Source organism: Electrona antarctica (assembly GCF_951216825.1).
Source record: "Electrona antarctica genome assembly, chromosome: 13".
In the NCBI taxonomy this organism is placed as follows: Eukaryota; Metazoa; Chordata; class Actinopteri; order Myctophiformes; family Myctophidae; genus Electrona; species Electrona antarctica.
Window position 1 is genome coordinate 35,856,008 of NC_136794.1, and position 20,552 is coordinate 35,876,559.

Here is a 20,552-nt window from a genome sequence, read left to right on the forward strand (position 1 = left end):
CAGCGGTGACTCCTCATTAACGGAGAACTGGAGGCAGTGGATGCTCTCCCACGATGCGCCAAAGACACAACCATGCCAAGGCGCTAACACTCATTTACCTCCCGCTGATATCCTTGGGGGTCCTCGGGAAAAATTGCATTCGGGTTCTTTCTACTCTCCATGCCGCTCACACCCCACCCTCCTCAGTTCCCCTCCCCCTTGTCTCATTTATTTTGCGCCTTGCCAATTAGGAGAGCCTAAGCGACAACCGAGGGCCATTTTAGTTTTTTCTTCTGAGCCATGGCTTGCAGGAGACTAGTAATTGGACAGAGGACACAGACCATCGGTTCTCCTCGGTTTTGCTTCTCCTTGTCATTCCCTCTCAGCTGGAGTACCCCTCCAACACCAAATATCCACTAGAGCCCGACCCATGCCAGACAGAGGGGCCGATCCCAATTTCGGAGAGTCCTCAACCGCCGTTTACACATTTTGTCAAATTAAACGTTTTCTTATCAATTTGAAAAACTTAGATAGTTCATTGAAGTGGGCTAATTTAATTTAGATGGGTTGGAAGAAAGGATCACGCTTTGACTACTGTTTGACTCAAGGGGTTGACGTGGGATAGTGAGCATAGGTTCAGCCTGCTATTGACTGAGACCCAGATCTTACGTCTCTGTATGGTTTTGAGGCAGGCGTTTCAAAGATTGTTTACACTGGAGCAGGCGACAAACTACGAATTGGACAGCATCAGAGACTAGTCATTGTGTCATGGTTTTTTTGTAGCTCTTCCTTAACCGCGCAGGGCAAGCAATGTTCTGCCTTTAATACCACAGCTGTGCAGTATCAGACCCCACTTACATCCCTAGTTGGTTCACAGACACAGACCTTATTGGTATATCCCGTGCGGACCCAGTCACACCTACAGTAAACACGGGTTTATCTGGATTGGTACTTCAGTGCTGCTCCAGAACAGCACTAAATGTGCTAGGCTACAGTAAAAATGTTTGCATGGAGACATTTTCTTTACGGTAACAATTTCTATTACTTGGATAGATGATGTGTACACAAACATTTTTCCCTATTTATGTCAAACTGTCGCAGTGTCAAGGCTACAAGGCAGGCTTCCAAAAGCTAATGGCTAATGGCTGTGTAATTAGCACTTAAAACGTCAAGCCCTGCCTCTTTCATTAGGATTGCCCTCCCAGGAGGGACTCTAGTCCCTCTTTTGTTTTTGTTTTTTTTCTCGAGCGGACTTGCTGCCTTTGGGGACATTCTTTTCGTAATAATTTTAAATCCTCCAGCTGTTAAATGGGACAGGAACAGCTTGATTCACCCCCCCCTCCTCCATGGCTGTTCCATCAAACGTAAGCCACTTCCTATATCTCATCTTCGCAACTCGCACCACTAGGGATTGATTAGGGAAGGGAAGGATGCATGTCTGACTCCGTCCTAATGTGATTTCCCTAAACGATAATTGGTATTTAGTCAAAGACATTTTCCCCCTTAGGCGAAGTGTCGGCTTTTTGTCTTGTTTAATTGATTGACGCTTTGTGTGCCAACTATGCATATTCTCTAATTTTTTAAACTGCCATACTGACTTGTGTACAGAAATGTGAATGCGTAGTAATGTCCATGACCCAGCAGTTATCGTCCATGTGCAGTTGAGCAAAGGCACTTAACTCCCCATTCTGTCTATTCAGCATTTAAGTCCGACGTCATTTTGTAGTGCTACGTTACGTCCGGGTCCAAGTGGCACCAGCTCCCGTCCGCATCTCATTGTAAATAGAATATCTAAACGCGTGAATCTTTTTACAATGACGTTATTTTTCAGAAAGGAAGCCATTGAGGGTTAAAATGGGTCTTAATGCTTCCAACTCGTGTAGAATTATTAATGTTTTGTACAATTTGTCCATGACAAAAAAAAAATATGATGTGGAGACAAAGACTATTATTATCATTATTATTGAAGGTGGTAACAGTCCATTTGCTCAGTAAAATATTTCGGGGGCATATTTAGAATGTTTGCAGGCTTGAGTATGTTGAATCTAGTTTGCATTAATGAGGGTTTAGTTGACACAATGAAATAAAATTGCGATAGTATTCCGTGTGGGGCAGACGGCCTGTCACAGCGCAGCTTTGTTGTTGTAAAATGAGACTTTCGTGGTTGTTTTCGTCTCAGATTTAGTCCGACGGAGCGTCACAGTATAACTCTATGGGGACACAAAAGCGACACAAAAGTAGGACCCCGGAAGTATCTCAGGAGGGGGCGCTCACGTCACGGCTAAAATACTGAATAGTACTTCAGCTGCGTTGAGGAGGATAGTGGAATTGTGCATGGTTGCTCTGTCGTGTTAACCACTTAAAACCTATACACTTTTTCTCAAGCTCACAACACATCGTGACACATTGTGAGCTTGTAGATCAGCCATTTTAGCTAATAAACTACATCATGTGGCAGCCAAGTCTATGGATTTATGGTTTATTTAGAGCCTGATTATAAATTCCCTGTCGCAAGCCACGGCTATGGACTTTAATGTGTTTGTTTTAAGGTAGTTCTTATGTAATTATTTGCCAGCAAAGTCTATGGACTTTAATGTGTTTGTTTTTGGCAGTAAATTATGACGTAAGATGTCCTCTCCTTGATCTTGTAATAAATGTATTTCATTTTTCATGGACATGAGGATATCACATGCTCCCAAACAGAGGGGTGGAAGAACATATTAGGGGAAAAGAGTCACAAGGGTGACCCTCGTATGACCCCTAAAGGAAAACGTAGGAAACAACCGTCAAGCCAAAACATCCAAGTAATTACGTCATAGGCCAAACAAGTCTTTTAATATTAGTTGAGAGCCTAATTATAAACTATGCCTATAATTAACATAAGACATCATGTCGCTGATATAAATACATGTTGTAATTCATTTATTTCATTTCATTTTTCACGGACATTTAAACATCAACATGGTCCCAAAAATCTGGGCGCCCCTCACTGAGTTTTTTTCATGAATACCAGATGTACAGTATTTTTCACAATTTGAAATAGCTGTGAAATAATCACAGCTATTTCACAGATATCTGAGATTCTTGTATAACTTTTAAACGTTCAAAAAGGTCAAACAAAAAAGAGCTAAACATTTTGTGAAGTAAAGCTTTTCTGATAAAAAAAACTAGCGCGACCGAAGGAATGTGACCTACCACGATTCGATCAAATGTAAAAGGTTTGTTTACAGACCTTTTTGTAGTATGTTAGGAAATGAAGAATCTCAAGAAAGAGAAGTTGGGCCAAAGGAGTCACAAGGCTGACTTCTGTTTGAACCAACTACCCCCAAAGGGCTTGGGGGGGGGGGGGGGGGGGGGGGGTGTGTGTGTGTGTGTGTGTGGACATTGCAATCATTGTACCTTAATCACAGTACAGGGGTGGAATTTCTGCTGTCATGGTCATCTAGTACTCCCTGAATGCCTCGTTCATGTCAATTGTGTGTAAGATGAGTATTGTCTGTGAGGTGGGAGTTGTCGGCGTGCACACACACACTCATGCGTGTATACTAGGGCTGGGACTCGATTAAACAATTTAATCTAATTAATTAGAGGCTTTGTAATTAATTAATCTTGATTAAGCATTTTAATCGCATATCAATAATCAACCTGAGAACAGTGAGAAACCTTTTTTTTCCTCTTTTTTAAATATGTTTTGGTATCCCAGTGAATCAATGAATAGTGACTACGGAATACCACTCATTTTCAACATTTGACTATGTCATTACTCATTAATATCCCTATTTTTAACAACATATAAACAAGTGCCTATATAAAGTGTCTTCAGTGTCTATATGAATACTCAAATGTGCTTTACATGGGGGGGGGGGGGGCATGAGAAAACAAACAAAAACTACTTTATTAGGAGGAAACACTTTAATAGACAATCAAAAACTGTGGAATGGACTAGCTGGGGAGTGCATTTCACATGGGGTTGGGGCAGACCATTGTCTGACCACGGACTTCCACACTTGCTGCTTCGCATCGAGGACAGCTTGACAGCTTCGTGCTGTGGTGAAAGCACCGCGAGCCTCCGGTGTTCTCTGTGAGACATGTTAAGCTGAAGCAGCTAGCATGGAAGCTAACGTTGGTCATATGGAACCTTTCCCTCCGACATTGCACACAACCATGCTGTTATCCACGCGTCCATCCCATAGCGTTTAAATGTAAATGTCCCATTGTCACGTGGACTGCGGTCACGTGTGTGTTATGATTTGTTATGATTAGTTTTGTTTAATATGATGTAGTATAGATATATATATTTATTGTTAATATTATGTATATATCTATATGAGGTAACTGGGGGTATTGTTATAGTTATATTGTATATATATGTTTGGACCTATCTTTGATATCTCTTATTATATATATATATATCTATAGCTATACATCCAGTAGACTAGTTATGAACACATATGGGGATAGAAAGCGCTTTCTATATTATATGTGTTCTATATTCCACTCCAGGTTGGATTGGCTGTTTACTGCCTTGTAGTACACCAACGAGGGGCCGGCTCTAGCCAGGCGTCTGATCAACGCCTGACTCCCTGATTGGCTGCCGGTCGCGCGCATTCCTTGGCCAGGAATGCGCCGTGCTCTATATAGCCAGTCTGCATCCGACAGCTCGGGGGGGAACGTCGCTAGGACCTTCTCCCGATCCGCTACCACCAATGTGTCACCGCTGACTATTGAATATCTACCTTATTGTTTATTTGTTAAATGTGTTTCCGCACACCCTTCGGAAAGGTGTTTTCTTTATTGTATCTTTTGTTTTGGTGAGCCATTATTGTATAAATACGTTGTTTGATTTATTATATATATACTTATTATAATAAATACTCGTATTTTGATCCTGGTGTCTGCTCCCCCTTCGTATGTTACCCACTCATTTACCCCTAGACTTATGATTTGTAACATAAATGGGATCTCGTCCGGTCTTTAAATAACAATTCAAAGGTTTTTTTCTTTTCAGTTGGTTATGTGGTTTGGCTGGCTACTATTGTTTTTGGTAGCAGACCTGTGCGGGTCGGTGGAGGCTGCGGCCGATGGTAAGTGTATTGCTCGCTTTCGCGTTGGTTTGAGTATAAGACTTCGTCGCAATGTTATGGCATCTGATTCTGATAGTGCTTGTACGGATATCCTGAAGCTTAGTGAGTTAGAACAGTGTGATTATTGGCAGTTGTGGGCCTTGGCAAAAAGATATCACGTTCCTTTCCCGCAACGCACCAGAAAGAAGGATGAAGTGTTTGCTGCTGTAGTGAAGGAGTTGACTAAGCGTGGTATCATTGAGATGAGTGCACGCGATGAGACAGTGGAGGACCTCACTATGACAGAGGCTACGGAGCAAAAGCGATATAAGCGGCTTCTTCATTCATTGATTCGTTTGGGTTTGGGCTTTGGTGTTGACTGACGGAGCTGTAGAGTGGACTGCTGCTGTTGCTCCCCCTCTATGCTGCTGCTGCGGTGCAGGCGTGCAGCAGCCTATTCAGTACGTGAAACGTGCCCAGTGAGAAATGTTCGGCGGTGAAAAAAAAGGTGCGATTAAATGCGTTAACTTTTTTTAACGCGATCATTTTTTCTGTAGTTAATTAATCTCAATTAACGCGTTAAAGTCCCGGCCCTAGTGTATTACCCAGGGGGCAAACCACCCTTTTTTTAGGAAACCTGCATTTGTCACAACATACAAAGTTGTCCACCAGAAATAATATCTATGACCCCATAGGATCACAACCTATATGGACAACTCGGTCAATTTTGTTGCGAAAGTCCAATATGGCCGCCCCCAATATTAGCCCCTATTAGTTATAATGGGGGGTGAATAGGGCAAAAATGTAAACTGAGAGATATTTCCACGAAACTTCTCAGGTTGATCAATGATATGAATACGAACATTTTTTGTATTGCAAGTTTCCATGAAATCCAATATGGCCACCACAATATGGCCGCCACATTATTAGCACTAAAAAAATAGGTTTTGGCTCTAACTTCTGAACCAGATAAGCTAGAAATGCAAACTTGGTGTCTATTTCATGGTTTCTGACCATGAGAGACTCAATGGAATACCTATTTTCATTATTGGGTGTGTCTGGACCCTTATTGTGCATATTTACAAGATGGTGGCTACCCGAAATAGTGCTTTACCATGATTTCTACTATGATTGTTGACTGTTTTGGCAAACACAAGCAATATTAATCCATTGGCTAAGATTCATGGCACAGAAGGAACATATTTTCTTGAGCTTGCATATTGTCAAAATGGCTGCAAACATGAAAAAGAAAAGACATTACATTTCCTGTCAGATCCTATTACCCAGGGGGGCAAACCACTCCTTTTTTGAATACCTGCATTTGCCATAACATCAAAGGTTGTCCACCAGAAATATCTATGACCCAATAGAATCACAACCTATGTGGGTGGACACACCGGTCAATTTCTTTGCTGGAAATCCAATATGGCCGCCACAATATTAGCCCCCATTAGCCTATAATGCGGGTGAATAGGGCAACATTTTTAACTGAGGGATATTTCCACAAAACTTCACAGGTTGATCAATGATATGAATACCATAATTTTTTGTATTGGAAGTTTCCATGATATCCAATATGGCCACCACAATACTAGCACCCAGAAAATAGGTTTGGCTCTAAATTCTGAACCAGATGAGCTAGAAATACAAACTCATGGTTTCTAACCACGAAAGATATTATTGTTCTGGGGTGTTTCTTGGCAGAAAGACATCCCTCTGGCTGTATTTTGGTTTTGTTCTACTGTTTGTTGGAATTTCCTCTGTTTATGTTGACAATCATTCCTGGCAGGGACGTGCATCGCCAAGCCGGACATCCCTTCCTTCACTGAGTCTGGATGGTCTCTCAGTGACGGGAATGCAGTCCCCTGTCCATTTACAGAGCCAGCCTGGCCTATGTCAATGAACAAGACAATATCATGTAGCTGTATCAAAGGCTGCCAGAAAATCTGTTCATGTGCCAGGGACTGGAGACAAGATGCAGCAGGAGCTTCACTCCATTCCTGACTGGGAATGTCTCAGGTGCATGCATCATTATGTGTGCTCATCCTAGCACACTTAAACAGAGAGTCCTCAATTTCCGAAGAGGATATTGCCACGATACCCCAGCTGCCAATCAAAGCTGATCTGGCCACCAGTGCAGAGACAGTGAAAGCACTCCAACAAACCACTTCTGGAAAGGCACCAGGAGGTGATGGGTTGCCCGCAGACATCTACAAGAATGGAGGCTTGGCACCTGTACCAGGTCATCTGGAAGAGGGGGAAGTCCCTCAAGACTTCAAGGATGCATCCATAGTGCATGTTTACAAGAGAAAAGGGGACGGGGCATACTGCGATAACCATCATGGTATAGCCCTCCTGAGTCCTGAACATCACAGGAAAGATCTTAGCAAGAATCATCCTCAACCGGCTAATCAGCCATGCTGAGAATGTTCTCCCTGGATCCCAATGTGGTTTCCACGGAGGCAGAGGTACCTGTAACATGATCTTTTCCATTTGCCAGCTGCAAGAAAAGTGCAGAGAGCAGAAGGGTCTCTATATGGTGTTTGTCGACCTCACCAAGGCCTTTCACACAGTCAATCGTGAGGGCCTGTGGCAGATCCCTGGCAAGTTTGGCTGTCCAGGGACATTGATCTCTCTCATCGCGTCCTTTCATGACAGGATGCCAGCCAGAGTCCAAGGTAAGGTTGATGCACCCCCAGTCAGGAATGGAGTGAAGCTCCTGCTGCATGTCTCCAGTCCCTGGCACATGAACAGATTTTCTGGCATAGGCCAGGCTGGCTCTAGATGGACAGGGGACCATCACTGAGAGACCATCCATACTCAGTGAAGCGATGTCCGGCTTGGCGATGCACGTCCCTGCCAGGGATGATTGTCAACATAAACAGAGGAAATGCCAACAGAAACAGTAGAATAAAACCAAAATACAGCCAGAGGGATGTCTTTCTGCAAAGAAACACCCCAGAACAATAATACTTAATAGAGGGAAATTATGGCTAAAATATTTATATATCTCTCGTGGTTAGAAACCATGAGTTTGTATTTATAGCTCATCTGGATCAGAATTTAGAGCCAAACCTATTTTCTGGGTGCTAGTATTGTGGTGGCCATATTGGATATCATGGAAACTTCCAATACAAACCATTATGGTATTCATATCATTGATCAACCTGTGAAGTTTCGTGGAAATATCCCTCAGTTAAAAATGTTGCCCTATTCACCCGCATTATAGGCTAATGGGGGCTAATATTGTGGTGGCCATATTGGATTTCCAGCAAAGAAATTGACCGGTGTGTCCATATAGGTTGTGATTCTATTGGGTCATAGATATTTCTGATGGACAACCTTTGATGTTATGGCAAATGCAGGTATCCAAAAAGGGGTGGTTTGCCCCCCTGGGTAATAGGATCTGACAGGAAATGTAATGTCTCTTTTCTTTTGCAGCCATTTTGACAATATGCAAGCTCAAGAAAATATGTTCCTTCTGTGCCATGAATCTTAGCCAATGGATTAATATTGCTTGTGTTTGCCAAAACAGTCAACAATCATGGTAGAAATCATGGTAAAGCACTATTTCGGGTAGCCACCATCTTGTAAATATGCACAATAAGGGTCCAGACACATCCAATAATAAAAATAGGTATTCCATTGAGTCTCTCATGGTCAGAAACCATGAAATAGACACCAAGTTTGCATTTCTAGCTCATCTGGTTCAGAAGTTAGAGCCAAAACCTATTTTCTTGGTGCTAATATTGTGGCGGCCATATTGGATTTCATGGAAACTTGCAATACAAAAAATGTTCGTATTCATATCATTGATCAACCTGAGAAGTTTCGTGGAAATATCTCTCAGTTTAAAATGTTGCCCTATTCACCACCCATTATAACTAATAGGGGCTAATATTGGGGGCGGCCATATTGGACTTTCGCAACAAAATTGACCGAGTTGTCCATATAGGTTGTGATCCTATGGGGTCATAGATATTATTTCTGGTGGACAACTTTGTATGTTATGACAAATGCAGGTCAACCCCCTTTGCCCCCTGGGTATATACACTTTTGGCCATGAAATACAAAGCAACAAATCAACAATTATACATTATACATTCTCACATTGTAGGCCTACTATACAGTACTTGTGGGGACCGTCACAATACTTGTATAGTAATACAAGTATATACACACACACACACACACACACACTGCTGCCTCTCTGTCAACAGGACTGCCATATCTGAATGCCAGCAGTGCAGGGTCTGGTAACGGTTTAGCAGACACACCAGCAGCTCTGGTGTGACATTGAATTTCACACTACATTAAACATTTTGCCCTCTGTAACGAGAGCGCTAGGATCTTCTTTTTTTTCTTCTTTAGCTGGCACCGCTGACAGACACTTTGCATGACACTGTGCTTTTCTGATTTCTTACTTTTTCCCCCTGCTTTCTGCTTCACGTCTCCCATCGGCAGACTTGAATGAAAAATGAGGTGATGGGGGGATTTTGCTGAAATATACAATTTACTGCCTTTGCTTTTGGCCTCCCGTTGCCTCCTCCCAAGGACGTGGAGTTGAGTCCCCTCTGTACGTAGTTGTCTTTTACCAGCGCATGGGTTATATGAGGTACTGAAGGCCAGGTATTTAAGGGAACGCCACCCCTCTAACACCCGTTCTATGAGAACGATTTGGCATACATCACATCTACGTACATCAATTAGTGGTCAGAACTCAGAAGTGTAGCGTACTGTCAGGCAACTTGGGCAGTGGCCTCGCCAGTCGCCCAGCCTAGCTGCCAAAGACGGAGGTGAGAAAAAAAAGAATCTGGGCGTCGACCGCGTATGTGTTTTAGACATTTTGATATGAACCGTATTTCTAGTCCTGAATATATATTTCTGAACTACATTTTGAAATAACTCTGTCTCTCTGCCTCTCTCTCCAGTGTGGGTATGGGTGTGGGGCTTTGTGTCCATCACCATCATCAGCCTGCTGTCCCTGCTGGGTGTGATTTTGGTGCCCATCCTCAACCAGTCGTGCTTCAAGTACCTCCTCACCTTCCTGGTGGCGTTGGCGGTGGGCACGCTGAGCGGCGACGCCCTTCTTCACCTGCTTCCCCATGTGAGTATCAACACCCGACACAGGACACCTGAATGCTAGGAGAGAGATACACCCAACACAATGCAATGCAATTCAGGCTACGGACTCTGAATAAATGTATTTTGGAGAAGGTTCACACAAACACTCATGCACGGAAAACACTTGCGTGTGTGTGAATGAGCTCCCGTTGAACCACACGGGCACACCCATGCACGTTCTTAGCTCGTGCATGAGGCTGTTTAGCCCAGACGTGTTTAAAAATCATATTATACTGTTGTATAGTATAACTAGCATTCAATCACGGTGATTACTAGAACACTGGTTTAACAGTTTGACATTGCATGGGTGAATGTTAGCCTTTTTTGAGAATGTTTGCTCTTTGAGCAAAGCAGTGATATATTACTAAGCGTGATACTTGTGGGAACAAAAGCAAATTGACTGAACTGTAGCTTTTCACAGTCATGTACTCATGTTGGTGCGTTTGAGCATTGTGAGAGACTTGTTCAAGTTGAGAAATATTGATCTAACTGTCCAGGAAAGCCAGACCACTTGGTCCTAACGAGACAGCCCCGTGTGTGGAAGGTTCTGACGTATCGGTGCGTCTCGTCACAGTTCCTGCCATGGAGAGCAACTGCTGTGACGTGACTAATTGGTCGGTAAAAGCAAAACACGAGTTAAACAAGTGTGAGTTATTGTATTTTCTCTGTGCTCCCTGCTGCCATCCCAGCGGGTTGGTGACACAGATGAGTAATATCAAGAAAGTGTCCCACGGATGAACCTCACGTTTTAGATGTCTGAAAAAAGCCTCCTCGTTCTGTCTCTGGAGCTCAAAAACACGATACAGACTCTTCTTAAAACAGTGTGGTGTAGTGGGTGGATATTTATAAGCACAATTGGCTAGCAGCCTCCTATGAGCAATTCCAACAAAGCCTGCAGTCTAATTGGATGTGACAACGTTGGTGTCACAAACTGATTTAGAAGTGAATACTACATACACCGCGTTTCCTTCGATGCGGATGAAATCACGCACATCCCATTCCAAACACTCATTAGACTCTTATTTCATACTTGGAGAAATATCCATATATATATATAACAGGATCAAAGTATAATCATTTCCACAATGTTTCACGTTGTTCAAATGTGCCTTCTTTCCAGAAAAGCTATCCGTGTTGTATAAAACCCTTTGGTAACATTGACTTCAGAATTCTGCTTTGCAATTATATGTGCAGGCTTTCATTTCCAAAAACACAACTAAAAACCTCTTCAACCTCTTCTATAATGATATGATTTGGTTAGACACAGATAGCAGTAACTTCAATAGCAATCCTAGCGGGTCAGACTTAACGCAGCCGTTGCTCTGATTTCCTTTCAGGGTCAATTTTGTTTGTTAGTGGAGTGGATATATTTCTCTGTTTCAGTTTCACTTTTCATCTCATTTTTGGAATGAAACTCGCCAAGTCGCCATTTCAAATGGCCCTCCCCTCCGCTGGTACCCAGGGTTGACCCAGAGGCGTCGTCCTCCCCCTACTATGTTCCACACGACCTCTCTCTCAGCAGTCGCTCATCGGTTGCCACTTCCCAGTAAAACACCTCACTGCTCCCTGCCATATCTGCCCCCTGCGTGCCATCCCGCTCACACGGTTACCTCCAATCATCCTCCACTAGCCTCTCCTCCACTGGTTCCCAAACACTGGGTTGGGACACATTTGTGTGGGTCACGGTCACGGACACATTTTTTATGGGTCCCTTTATTTTTCCTACATTTTGTTTTTAAAAACATTTTCAAAAAATATTCCCCCAAAAAAGCATAATCATTTATGAATTAAAAATAAATTCATTTTTTTTTAAATTATGTTTTTCAGTAATTTCATGAAGAAATAGAAGTAAAATCAAAGAAATTCCATAAATTAGAAACTGAATGTTTAAGTATAGTTTGGGTCCCCAGGGAGACATCAAATTTCTGTTTTGGGCCACGGGCTAAGACGTTTGGGAACCACTGGTCTACTTAAACCACACTTCTTAACTGTGGTGGAAAGTCAGTTCTGTACCTGATTTTTGTACACTTTAAATGCGTAAATATTGTACTTTTACCACTCTACTTTAGAGGTAGATATTGTACTTTTTCACTCTACTTTAGAGGTAGATATTGTACTTTTTCACTTCGCTACAATTATTGTACAGCTTGAGTAAGTTGGTTACATTGCAGATTTATATTCTTAAAACAAAACATGAATGAACCAGAACTTGCTGTTGCTAATGCTGCCTCTTAATGGCTATTCATCTAGCGTGTGTGTGTGGGCGACAAACTGCTGCTGTCTTAAATCATTGCATCAACCTAGGGATGCTACTATAACATTTCACAGTACAATATACTGTGTATGAAAACAACCCCGGTATACACTATATATAGCGTAGTATAGGGTCTACTCTCCATTCAATTAAATGGGCTGTGGCTCATGAAAAAGACAATGTTGCTTTATTGAAATGTGTGCCTATGCGTGTCTGTGTATGAGACTCTCATGCATTGTAACATTTCCATAAAATATTTAGCACAAGGGTTATTTCATACCATGATCATTGTATACACACATGGAAAGGCTTATGGTTCAAAACTGTGGTTTCTTGATACTTAAAATTGTTTACCTTTCTAACCGTTGAGACTAATGCAGATCTTGTCGCACAGCGTTGTTGATTGCTAAAAAGACACATTTTCAAGCCAACAACGCTTGCTTCACATTGTTGGCTTAAAAGCCAAAGTATATCTGGGTGCCTGCTGGCCTAGCGGTCCAGGCACGTACCACATACAGACGCATGCCTGACGGCGTGTTGCGGGTTTGAGTCCCAATCCCGACGACTTTTGCTGCGTGTCATTCCCTGTGTCTCTCTCCCTGTTTCCTGTATCTCTCCACTATGTCCTATCAATAAAGGCAGAAACCCCCCCCCCCCCCCCCCCCTAAAAATCAAAGTATAGTATAAAATGAGGCTTCATCTTTCCCCTTCTATCCCTACCCCCACTCTACACCCCTCTCGCTCTCTCTCTCAGTCCCAGGGGCAGCACGACCACAGCAACCCGGGAGAGCCTAAGGAGGAGCAGAGCATGCTGGTGGAGTTTGACGGCGTGTGGAAGGGCCTCACGGCGCTATCGGGCATCTACCTCCTCTTCATCATCGAGCACCTCATCGGCATGTTCAAGAACTACAAAGATCAAGGGGTAAGCTCCACGGCTTGGCAAACTGCACAGTGAAATCCTGAGTGTCCACAAATGTAACCAACTGGGGACGCAGACGTTGGTCTGATGTGCAACAGTCCGACATTTGCGTGAGTCCGACACATGCGTGGCCGGTTAAAACTCACCCGTGGCTCCCGACATGTGTTGCCGGTTAATACCCCCATCGCCCAGGACGAAGTTATTTGTCCTTTCTATTAGTAACGCCCGACGCCCAAGACGAAGTTTGATCCAAAAGACGAAGTTTATTGATATGAAAACGGATCGCATCGCTCCACAGCCTGGAAGCACCAGTTGTGCAATCCTCGATGTTGCGCAAAGTGAGACGTCATCGAAAATGTTTCTCCCCTGTTTAGCAGACGACAACGAAAATCTTAAAACGTTAATAACTCGCGATCTAAATCATCCCATCTAATTATAAAAACACATCCTGTGTTAGACGGCCCTCCGCAGTCGCTAGACGCGATATATTTATTCTTACCTCCCGTTGTTGTTGATCGACTCTAGAGTGGTGTGGCTATTGTTAGCTGCTACACACACATTCACAACAACATCCGGTCCGTCGGTAAAAGTGATCCGTGTTTATAAATCGACTGGGTGCTATACTGTAATGGATTAAATAACCCCTGGGAAATTAAAGTGTTAAAACTCACCCGTGGCTTCCCTGTCAGGTTAGGGTTTGGGGTAGGGTGTCGGAACAAACACATGCACCTCCAACTGGGCCGTCACAATTTCAAATTTCAGTTGATGATTAATTGTCACAAAAATAATGCCAATTAACAATTTTATTGTGTTTTTTTGCATTGAACATTGGAATGTTACAATTTGTATTTCCGTATTTCCGTTTGCCCCCATTTGTACGCTCTCTTGACTTAAAAGTACATTAAGGATTTTACAGTGTATGTTCTGTGCGCAGCCATATCTGAGTGGGCAGAGAGGCTGTCTGGAAATTGGAAGACCGCTGGCTTGACCCTCGGCTTACGCCAGCCTGTGTGAAAGTGTCCCTGAGCAAGTTACCTAACCCCTCGGCTCTCGCCTGTGCGCTCTTCATGACTTATCTGAGCAGCCATCTGCTGCTTGTAGTAATTTACCTCCTCCCCAGGGGACCAGAAAATACTTTCCCTTTTCCCTTTCCCTTAACTTGATGTGGGGCTGTCCTTCTACAATTAGGATATGTTAGAAAGTACAGTGTACAATGTGTGAATCTCGTTTGCGTCCAAGCATAGGCATGCGAACGCCCCGTCTGCCTGTGATTAGCCTACCGACCCTGCCCGTCTTGACTGTCCTCCGAGGTGGATATAGCTATGCTGGATAGTCTGATGCGAGGTTACTCCGTGGTGGGAAATTATACAAGTAGATGATACAAGATAACTATAACTTGTAACTTTTATTTTTGTAGAAGAGCAAACTTGTTTATGCCGTTTGCTTTGATGGAATAATTGATTGAACATGTACGCCCTAATTTGATTTGGGTGTGTTGTGTTCTAAAATAAAGTGTTTGTTTTGATTATTGTGTTTACTATAATTGGATTAATACATGATAATTGACACTAACACTTTATTTAGAACACATCCAAATCAAATCATAGTACAAATTACACGTGTGTTCAATCAATTATTCAATCAATGCAAACGGCATAAACCATATTAGTTACAAGGCTGCATTCTGTCGCGGGCATCAAGCTGTCATTCTCTTGTTTTATTTATTTCTCAATCTCACCACGGAGTAACCTCGTGTCTCGGAGGACATTCAAGACGGGCAGTGTCGGTAGGCCAATCACGCCTCAGCCATGCCTATGCTCGGACACAAACGAGATTCACGCCTCACGTACACGGCCGTCTGTGGTACTGAGGAGAGTTTGCTTTAGTCGTTCAAGAGTTGGGCAGGGGGGGGGGGGGGGGGGGTGGTGTGTGTGTGTGTGTGTGTGTGTGTGTGTGTGTGTGTGTGTGTGCGCGCGCTCTGGCAATGTCAGGAGTTAGGAAGCTAGGCAGAATTGGGCATTAGGTATGTGCGTGGGTGAAAGAGACGCATGAATGTGCAGATTTCTAAGGTGTATGTGCTGTCTGTTTATGTTGTGCAATGCTTCTGAAACCCTTCTGTTGTTTTTATTTATTTACACTGCAGAATACTGCCACCTCCTGGCATGGAGTTATTTCCTCTCACTTGTGCGCACAGCTACTTGGACTCGACGTCTGACCCTACTGATCTCCCGGTATTAGTCTGTAGTAATCAGGACAGGTCACCTGGCCATGGTGTGTGTAGGCCAGGTGGGGCCTTTCCTTCCTGTGCCCTACCTGTGCCAGCCCACTTATCTAAGTTTGAGGCCAAGAGCGCCACTCTTAAGCCATTGAGACCTGAGACCAGATTCTACGAAATGTCTTCTAGATCATGACGAGTTTTCTGAAAAGACTATATGTCAGTGGTGCTCAAACTGTTTCATGTCTAGGAGCCCACAATTATATTGATCTGGCCGCCGACCCCATCTCAAAATATGATGTTCCAGGGACCCCCAGAAGCAAAGATTTGAGTTAAAAAAAAGTTCACTGTGAAAGAATATCATTATATTCAAAGATTAAAGAAAGAAAAAATATAAAATAATGGTTTAACTGATTAAAAACGGGGTCATTCCATTTACCCCCGATGAGCGCGTTGGTGGCAAATGTCTCAGCTCCCAATTTCAAATGGCACAGAAGCAGCTGAACTGACGGCCTTCCTGTGTTCATCATCAAAGACACCAGCCATCCCGCAAATACCCTGTTCAAACAACTCCCTTCCAAAAAACGCTACCAGAGCATCAAATCTCGCACCACCCGTCTCAGTAACAGTTTCTTCCCCCAGGCAGTCAGGCTGCTGAACAGCTGACCTTGAACTGTATTGCACTGTATTGTCACTTCACTTGCACTTTTTTTGTGTTTTTGTCTTTTCTTTGCACTATAGATGTTTGTTTATGTCCTGTGTATGTAAGACTGAGAATGCTCTGAGCAAAATAATTTTCATTGTATTTATACTCGGTATCTATACATATGACAAATAAACCTGAACCTGAACCTGTTCCTCACAGGGACGTCTGTGTGGCCGGAAGAGGCGGAACGACGAGGCCAAGATCGGGAGGAAGCTGTCAGATCACAAACTGAACCGCCGCTCGGACGCCGAGTGGCTCAACCTCAAACCTCTGACCGAAGGTGCTACACTGGACACAGATATTAGGAAATGTTCATTCGTTTTAGCATTTTTTTTTTATTAACTAAAATTACCCTGGTGCAAACTCCACAGCAACTAGGGATGCAAATTATTGGTTAATTAATTGATAATTGATAACCTTATTGATCGATTAACTGGTGGCATTTTTATTTTATCTGAGAATCTTAATTTCCCTCAATAATGTCTAACGTAAAAATTTACATTTTGCTGATGTACAGAAAGAATACAAAAGGCATATTATATTCCTTAATCAAATATTTATTTGAACATTTGAGATACAGGGCCAGGCAATGGCATCTTTGTATGAGGAATACAATTAAATTAAAAGTGCACTGCATTTCTGAGCCGTAAACAAGGAAGGGGATGGCAGAGAGCATACGCGAAACAGCAATGAGTGGTGCAGAAGGAGAGGCCAATTTTTTTTTAAATAATAATCTGAATATTTATATTTATTAGATATGACATTTTTACACGTCCTTATGGTTAACGATTAAATGATGAATCGATTAACGATTAATTCTTAACATCCCCAGCAACCAGCTGCTTCCCCCGACATAACCTTCCTGCTCCCCCCCCTCCCAGGTCACGATGGCACGATGGTATCGTGCGACAACGGCCACAACGACACGCAGCTGTCGGAGCTCCAGCCTCCTGACTCTCCCACCAACAAGACGCCGCTGGCGCCCGACGGCGACGGCCACCACAGCTCGCCTGTCGAGGAGAACGGACGCAAGGCCAAGAAACACGGCCACAGCCACGGACATGGACACTCGCACGCCGCCAACTGCCACTCGGACCAGGAGATGAAGGTATGGATTCAAGTTCTCCGTCTCACTGACTGATTCCAGTCATTTGGATTCCATAGAAGCCAGCCTGTCGTCTATGAAAGCATGTTGCGCACCGAAAATGGCAGATCTACAAGCTCACAACACGCCGCTGTGCGACGTGTTGTGAGCTTGTAGATCGCCCATGTTTGGTTCGTTCTCTTTATTTGAAGTAGTCAAACTAGCGATAGAATTCATGTTCAGAAGCATCTTCCATAAACATGCATGGTCTCGGAACCATAAAACAAAAGGTTAATGCCTCAAATCCGAGTTAGAATCACGATGGCTAAACATCAAACAATTAAACAAACAGTCATGAGATTTGATTTTGTTTTATTCCATGTGAAGGACGCCGGCATCGCCAGCATCGCCTGGATGGTAATCATGGGCGACGGCATGCACAACTTCAGCGACGGCCTGGCCATAGGTGGGTGGTGTACTTCTGGGCATCCTTGACATTAACACGGAGCCCGCCAGAAACGGCGAACACGGAGGGTTAAATTAGTACCCTAGCCCGCCAAACACGAGACTCTCGTTTTCCAGGGCTTGTGTTCTTTAATCCATGTTTTAATCCGATCGTATCGTTAGCTACTGTTTGCTAACGCAACAACACAAAGTGGGACAGTGGCCGCGGCCATTTTGAAGATGCACGCGCATCCACTTCCATTCTAAGCCCTTCATTCAAAGCCCTGTATCTCAGAAATGACATTGAGGGGGCTGTTTCTGGTGAAAACAATGGTTTTCAACGGCCTGTAGAAGGCGCTGTGATACTTGCGGTCGGGTTTTTCCACCACCGACCGAGACGACAACAACAACCGGTCAAGACACCACACACAGCAGTTTGTCACTGTAACATGCGATTACGGAAAGTAAGTGTTACGCGCGATAAAACCTTGGCAGTACGCTATTAATTAATCACGGCGGATTAAGAGTTAAACAGTTTGCAACAGCAACAACCGGAATTTGAACCTCGGCCGTCTCCAAACATCATCTGCCTACCGAGAGAGAACACCCGCTCAGATCGGCTATTATTGTACACCACCATTGTACAAAAATGTATAACACACCAGACTGATCAATTCAGTTGATTATAAAACATCTATTTGATTTTTTTAATGTATATTCTTTGATGAAAAAATACATTTTCTTTTGTGTTAATTGCCTGTACTTTCCCCAAGTGCCTCCAGTCAGTCAGTACTCCAGTCATTACTTGGGGAAACATGTTCCCCAATCCAGAAAGTTGAAACACCAGAGATAGATTGTGTGTTGTCATCATCAAGGCCAGGCACACCCACATGGAGGAGTTATACCAGCCATCATTTATATGAATAAGATATTCTGTTCAAAGACTTTGCGCTTTCATTAATTCCTAACTCAACAGGCTCTGCCAAAGGATGCGGATCGTCTGATCTGCTCCACAAAGACGTGGCCTCGTAATTATTCATACCTCTCAGCTGTACTTACAGTAATAACGTGATTATTTGGCACAAGTAAACATTCACACCCCATCACCCTACCCCCATTTCGTCACAGCTTCAGTCAGTCAAATAATTATCTTTGATTGCTTGTTCTAAGCATTTAGCATCGGCCACGGTTAGACTTAAGCCTGATTAAAAGCTCTCTTGTCAAAGTGTCACAGAACCAAAAAAAAGCGAAACAAACTTTACTCATCTCTCTCACTTCGATCAATTCAAACTGGCAACCATTTTTATAATCACAGTTAGAATTACTTTAATTGTCACATAACAATCCTGGGTCAATTTAGCCATTTGTAAACTCGAGCAAATTGAACTGTCATCTTCAGGCTGTTCGGCGTGTTGATGTCTCTTTCTTTGTTTCTAACAGGGGCAGCGTTCAGTGCCAACACTACAGGAGGCATCAGCACTTCTGTGGCTGTCTTCTGCCACGAGTTGCCTCATGAGTTGGGTAAGTGGATAGCTGTGTGTGAAAAGAGATGAGGGAAAAAATACCCTCAATTGTCTGGTGTTACACAATAGACATTCACTCTTTAGCCAGGAATCTCTTAACTCACTCAGCGGGTCGATCAATGCAGGGTTGTTTCCACTCCACGGCCACTCGAGAGAAAACCGGTACCTTCACTGGAGGAAAGAAAACACAGTAAAATAACTCATGTGTACACACTGAGTTAAATTAATGAATATATTAAACATAGGATAAGTGATAATGTTTTGGTTAAAACAAGATCTATATTCTAATTGTAATCATTGCTATAGCGCTCTTTAATAGAGCGTCACAGTCCCGCCCCCTTTCATGACGACGCCAGGCCCAGGAAATAATTTCCAATGCATTTTTCCCATAGACATTTCAAAAAGTATTTATTTAAATACCTTTTTAAGCGTCGTACAAAGCTAACTCGAGTTGTGACAAATCATGACAACAAACACATTTTGGACCAAACAAATAACTACAAAGAAGAAAAACAAGAAAAGAAGTGTTGTAACCTGCCGTTTTCTTCTTCTTTCTTATTATTTGTTCGGCCCGAAAAATTGTTGTTTGTTGACATGATTTCTCACAACTCGAGTTGGCTTTGTACGAGGCTTAAAAGGTCTTTAAATAAATACTTTTTGAAATGTCTATGAGGAAAATGAACGGGGAATCATTTCCTGGGCCCTGGTGGTAGGGGGCGGGACTGCGACGCTCTATATGCTGAAAATATAAACTATATTAACTTTATTATAACAGATGTCAGAATGCAGCAAAAAATATCACTTGCCCTATACCTTTTAAAATGAGGGAGTTCACAGTGTAGCTGGTGTAGTTGACACGCTGGTGTTTTGTCTTTCATAGATTAAATGTTTAGACTATCAATTTTGTGCTGGGCTTGTGTTGACTCCCATGGCCCTGGAAACCCTGGGAATCTATCAACAAACCCGTTGTTTTAATCCTGGAAATAACGTTGACGTTGATAAGGGCATGAGCGATTTCTTTTCTTTCTTTCTTTCGTCTTTAAAAATAAAACTCCTTGGGTTTTTTTGTGGGTTATTTGTTTCTTTATCCTGACGGCAGCAAAAACGTGCCTGTCAATATGTCAGTCAGCGTGGATGATAAGCGGTCCCCCGGTGCTCGCTCGCTGCTCAGTAAACAAGGATATGCTGACGCATTATCCCCGCCACACGTCCATGTCACGCACTCTTCTGTGACAAAACAA

At 43.1% G+C, this 20,552-nt stretch overlaps 1 protein-coding gene across 4 annotated transcripts in view; it reads left to right on the forward strand.

Annotated features, from left to right (window-relative positions):
- slc39a10 (solute carrier family 39 member 10) overlaps positions 1-20,552 on the forward strand; it is a 54,105-nt gene that overhangs the window by 24,251 nt on the left and 9,302 nt on the right. For all 4 annotated transcript variants that reach the window (XM_079518715.1, XM_079518714.1, XM_079518713.1 and 1 more), the window contains 6 exons: positions 9,974-10,149; positions 13,175-13,342; positions 16,420-16,540; positions 17,142-17,368; positions 17,732-17,810; positions 19,229-19,309. In XM_079518715.1, the coding sequence (XP_079374841.1) occupies positions 9,974-10,149; positions 13,175-13,342; positions 16,420-16,540; positions 17,142-17,368; positions 17,732-17,810; positions 19,229-19,309 (852 nt within the window). The remainder of the gene's footprint in view (positions 1-9,973; positions 10,150-13,174; positions 13,343-16,419; positions 16,541-17,141; positions 17,369-17,731; positions 17,811-19,228; positions 19,310-20,552) is intronic.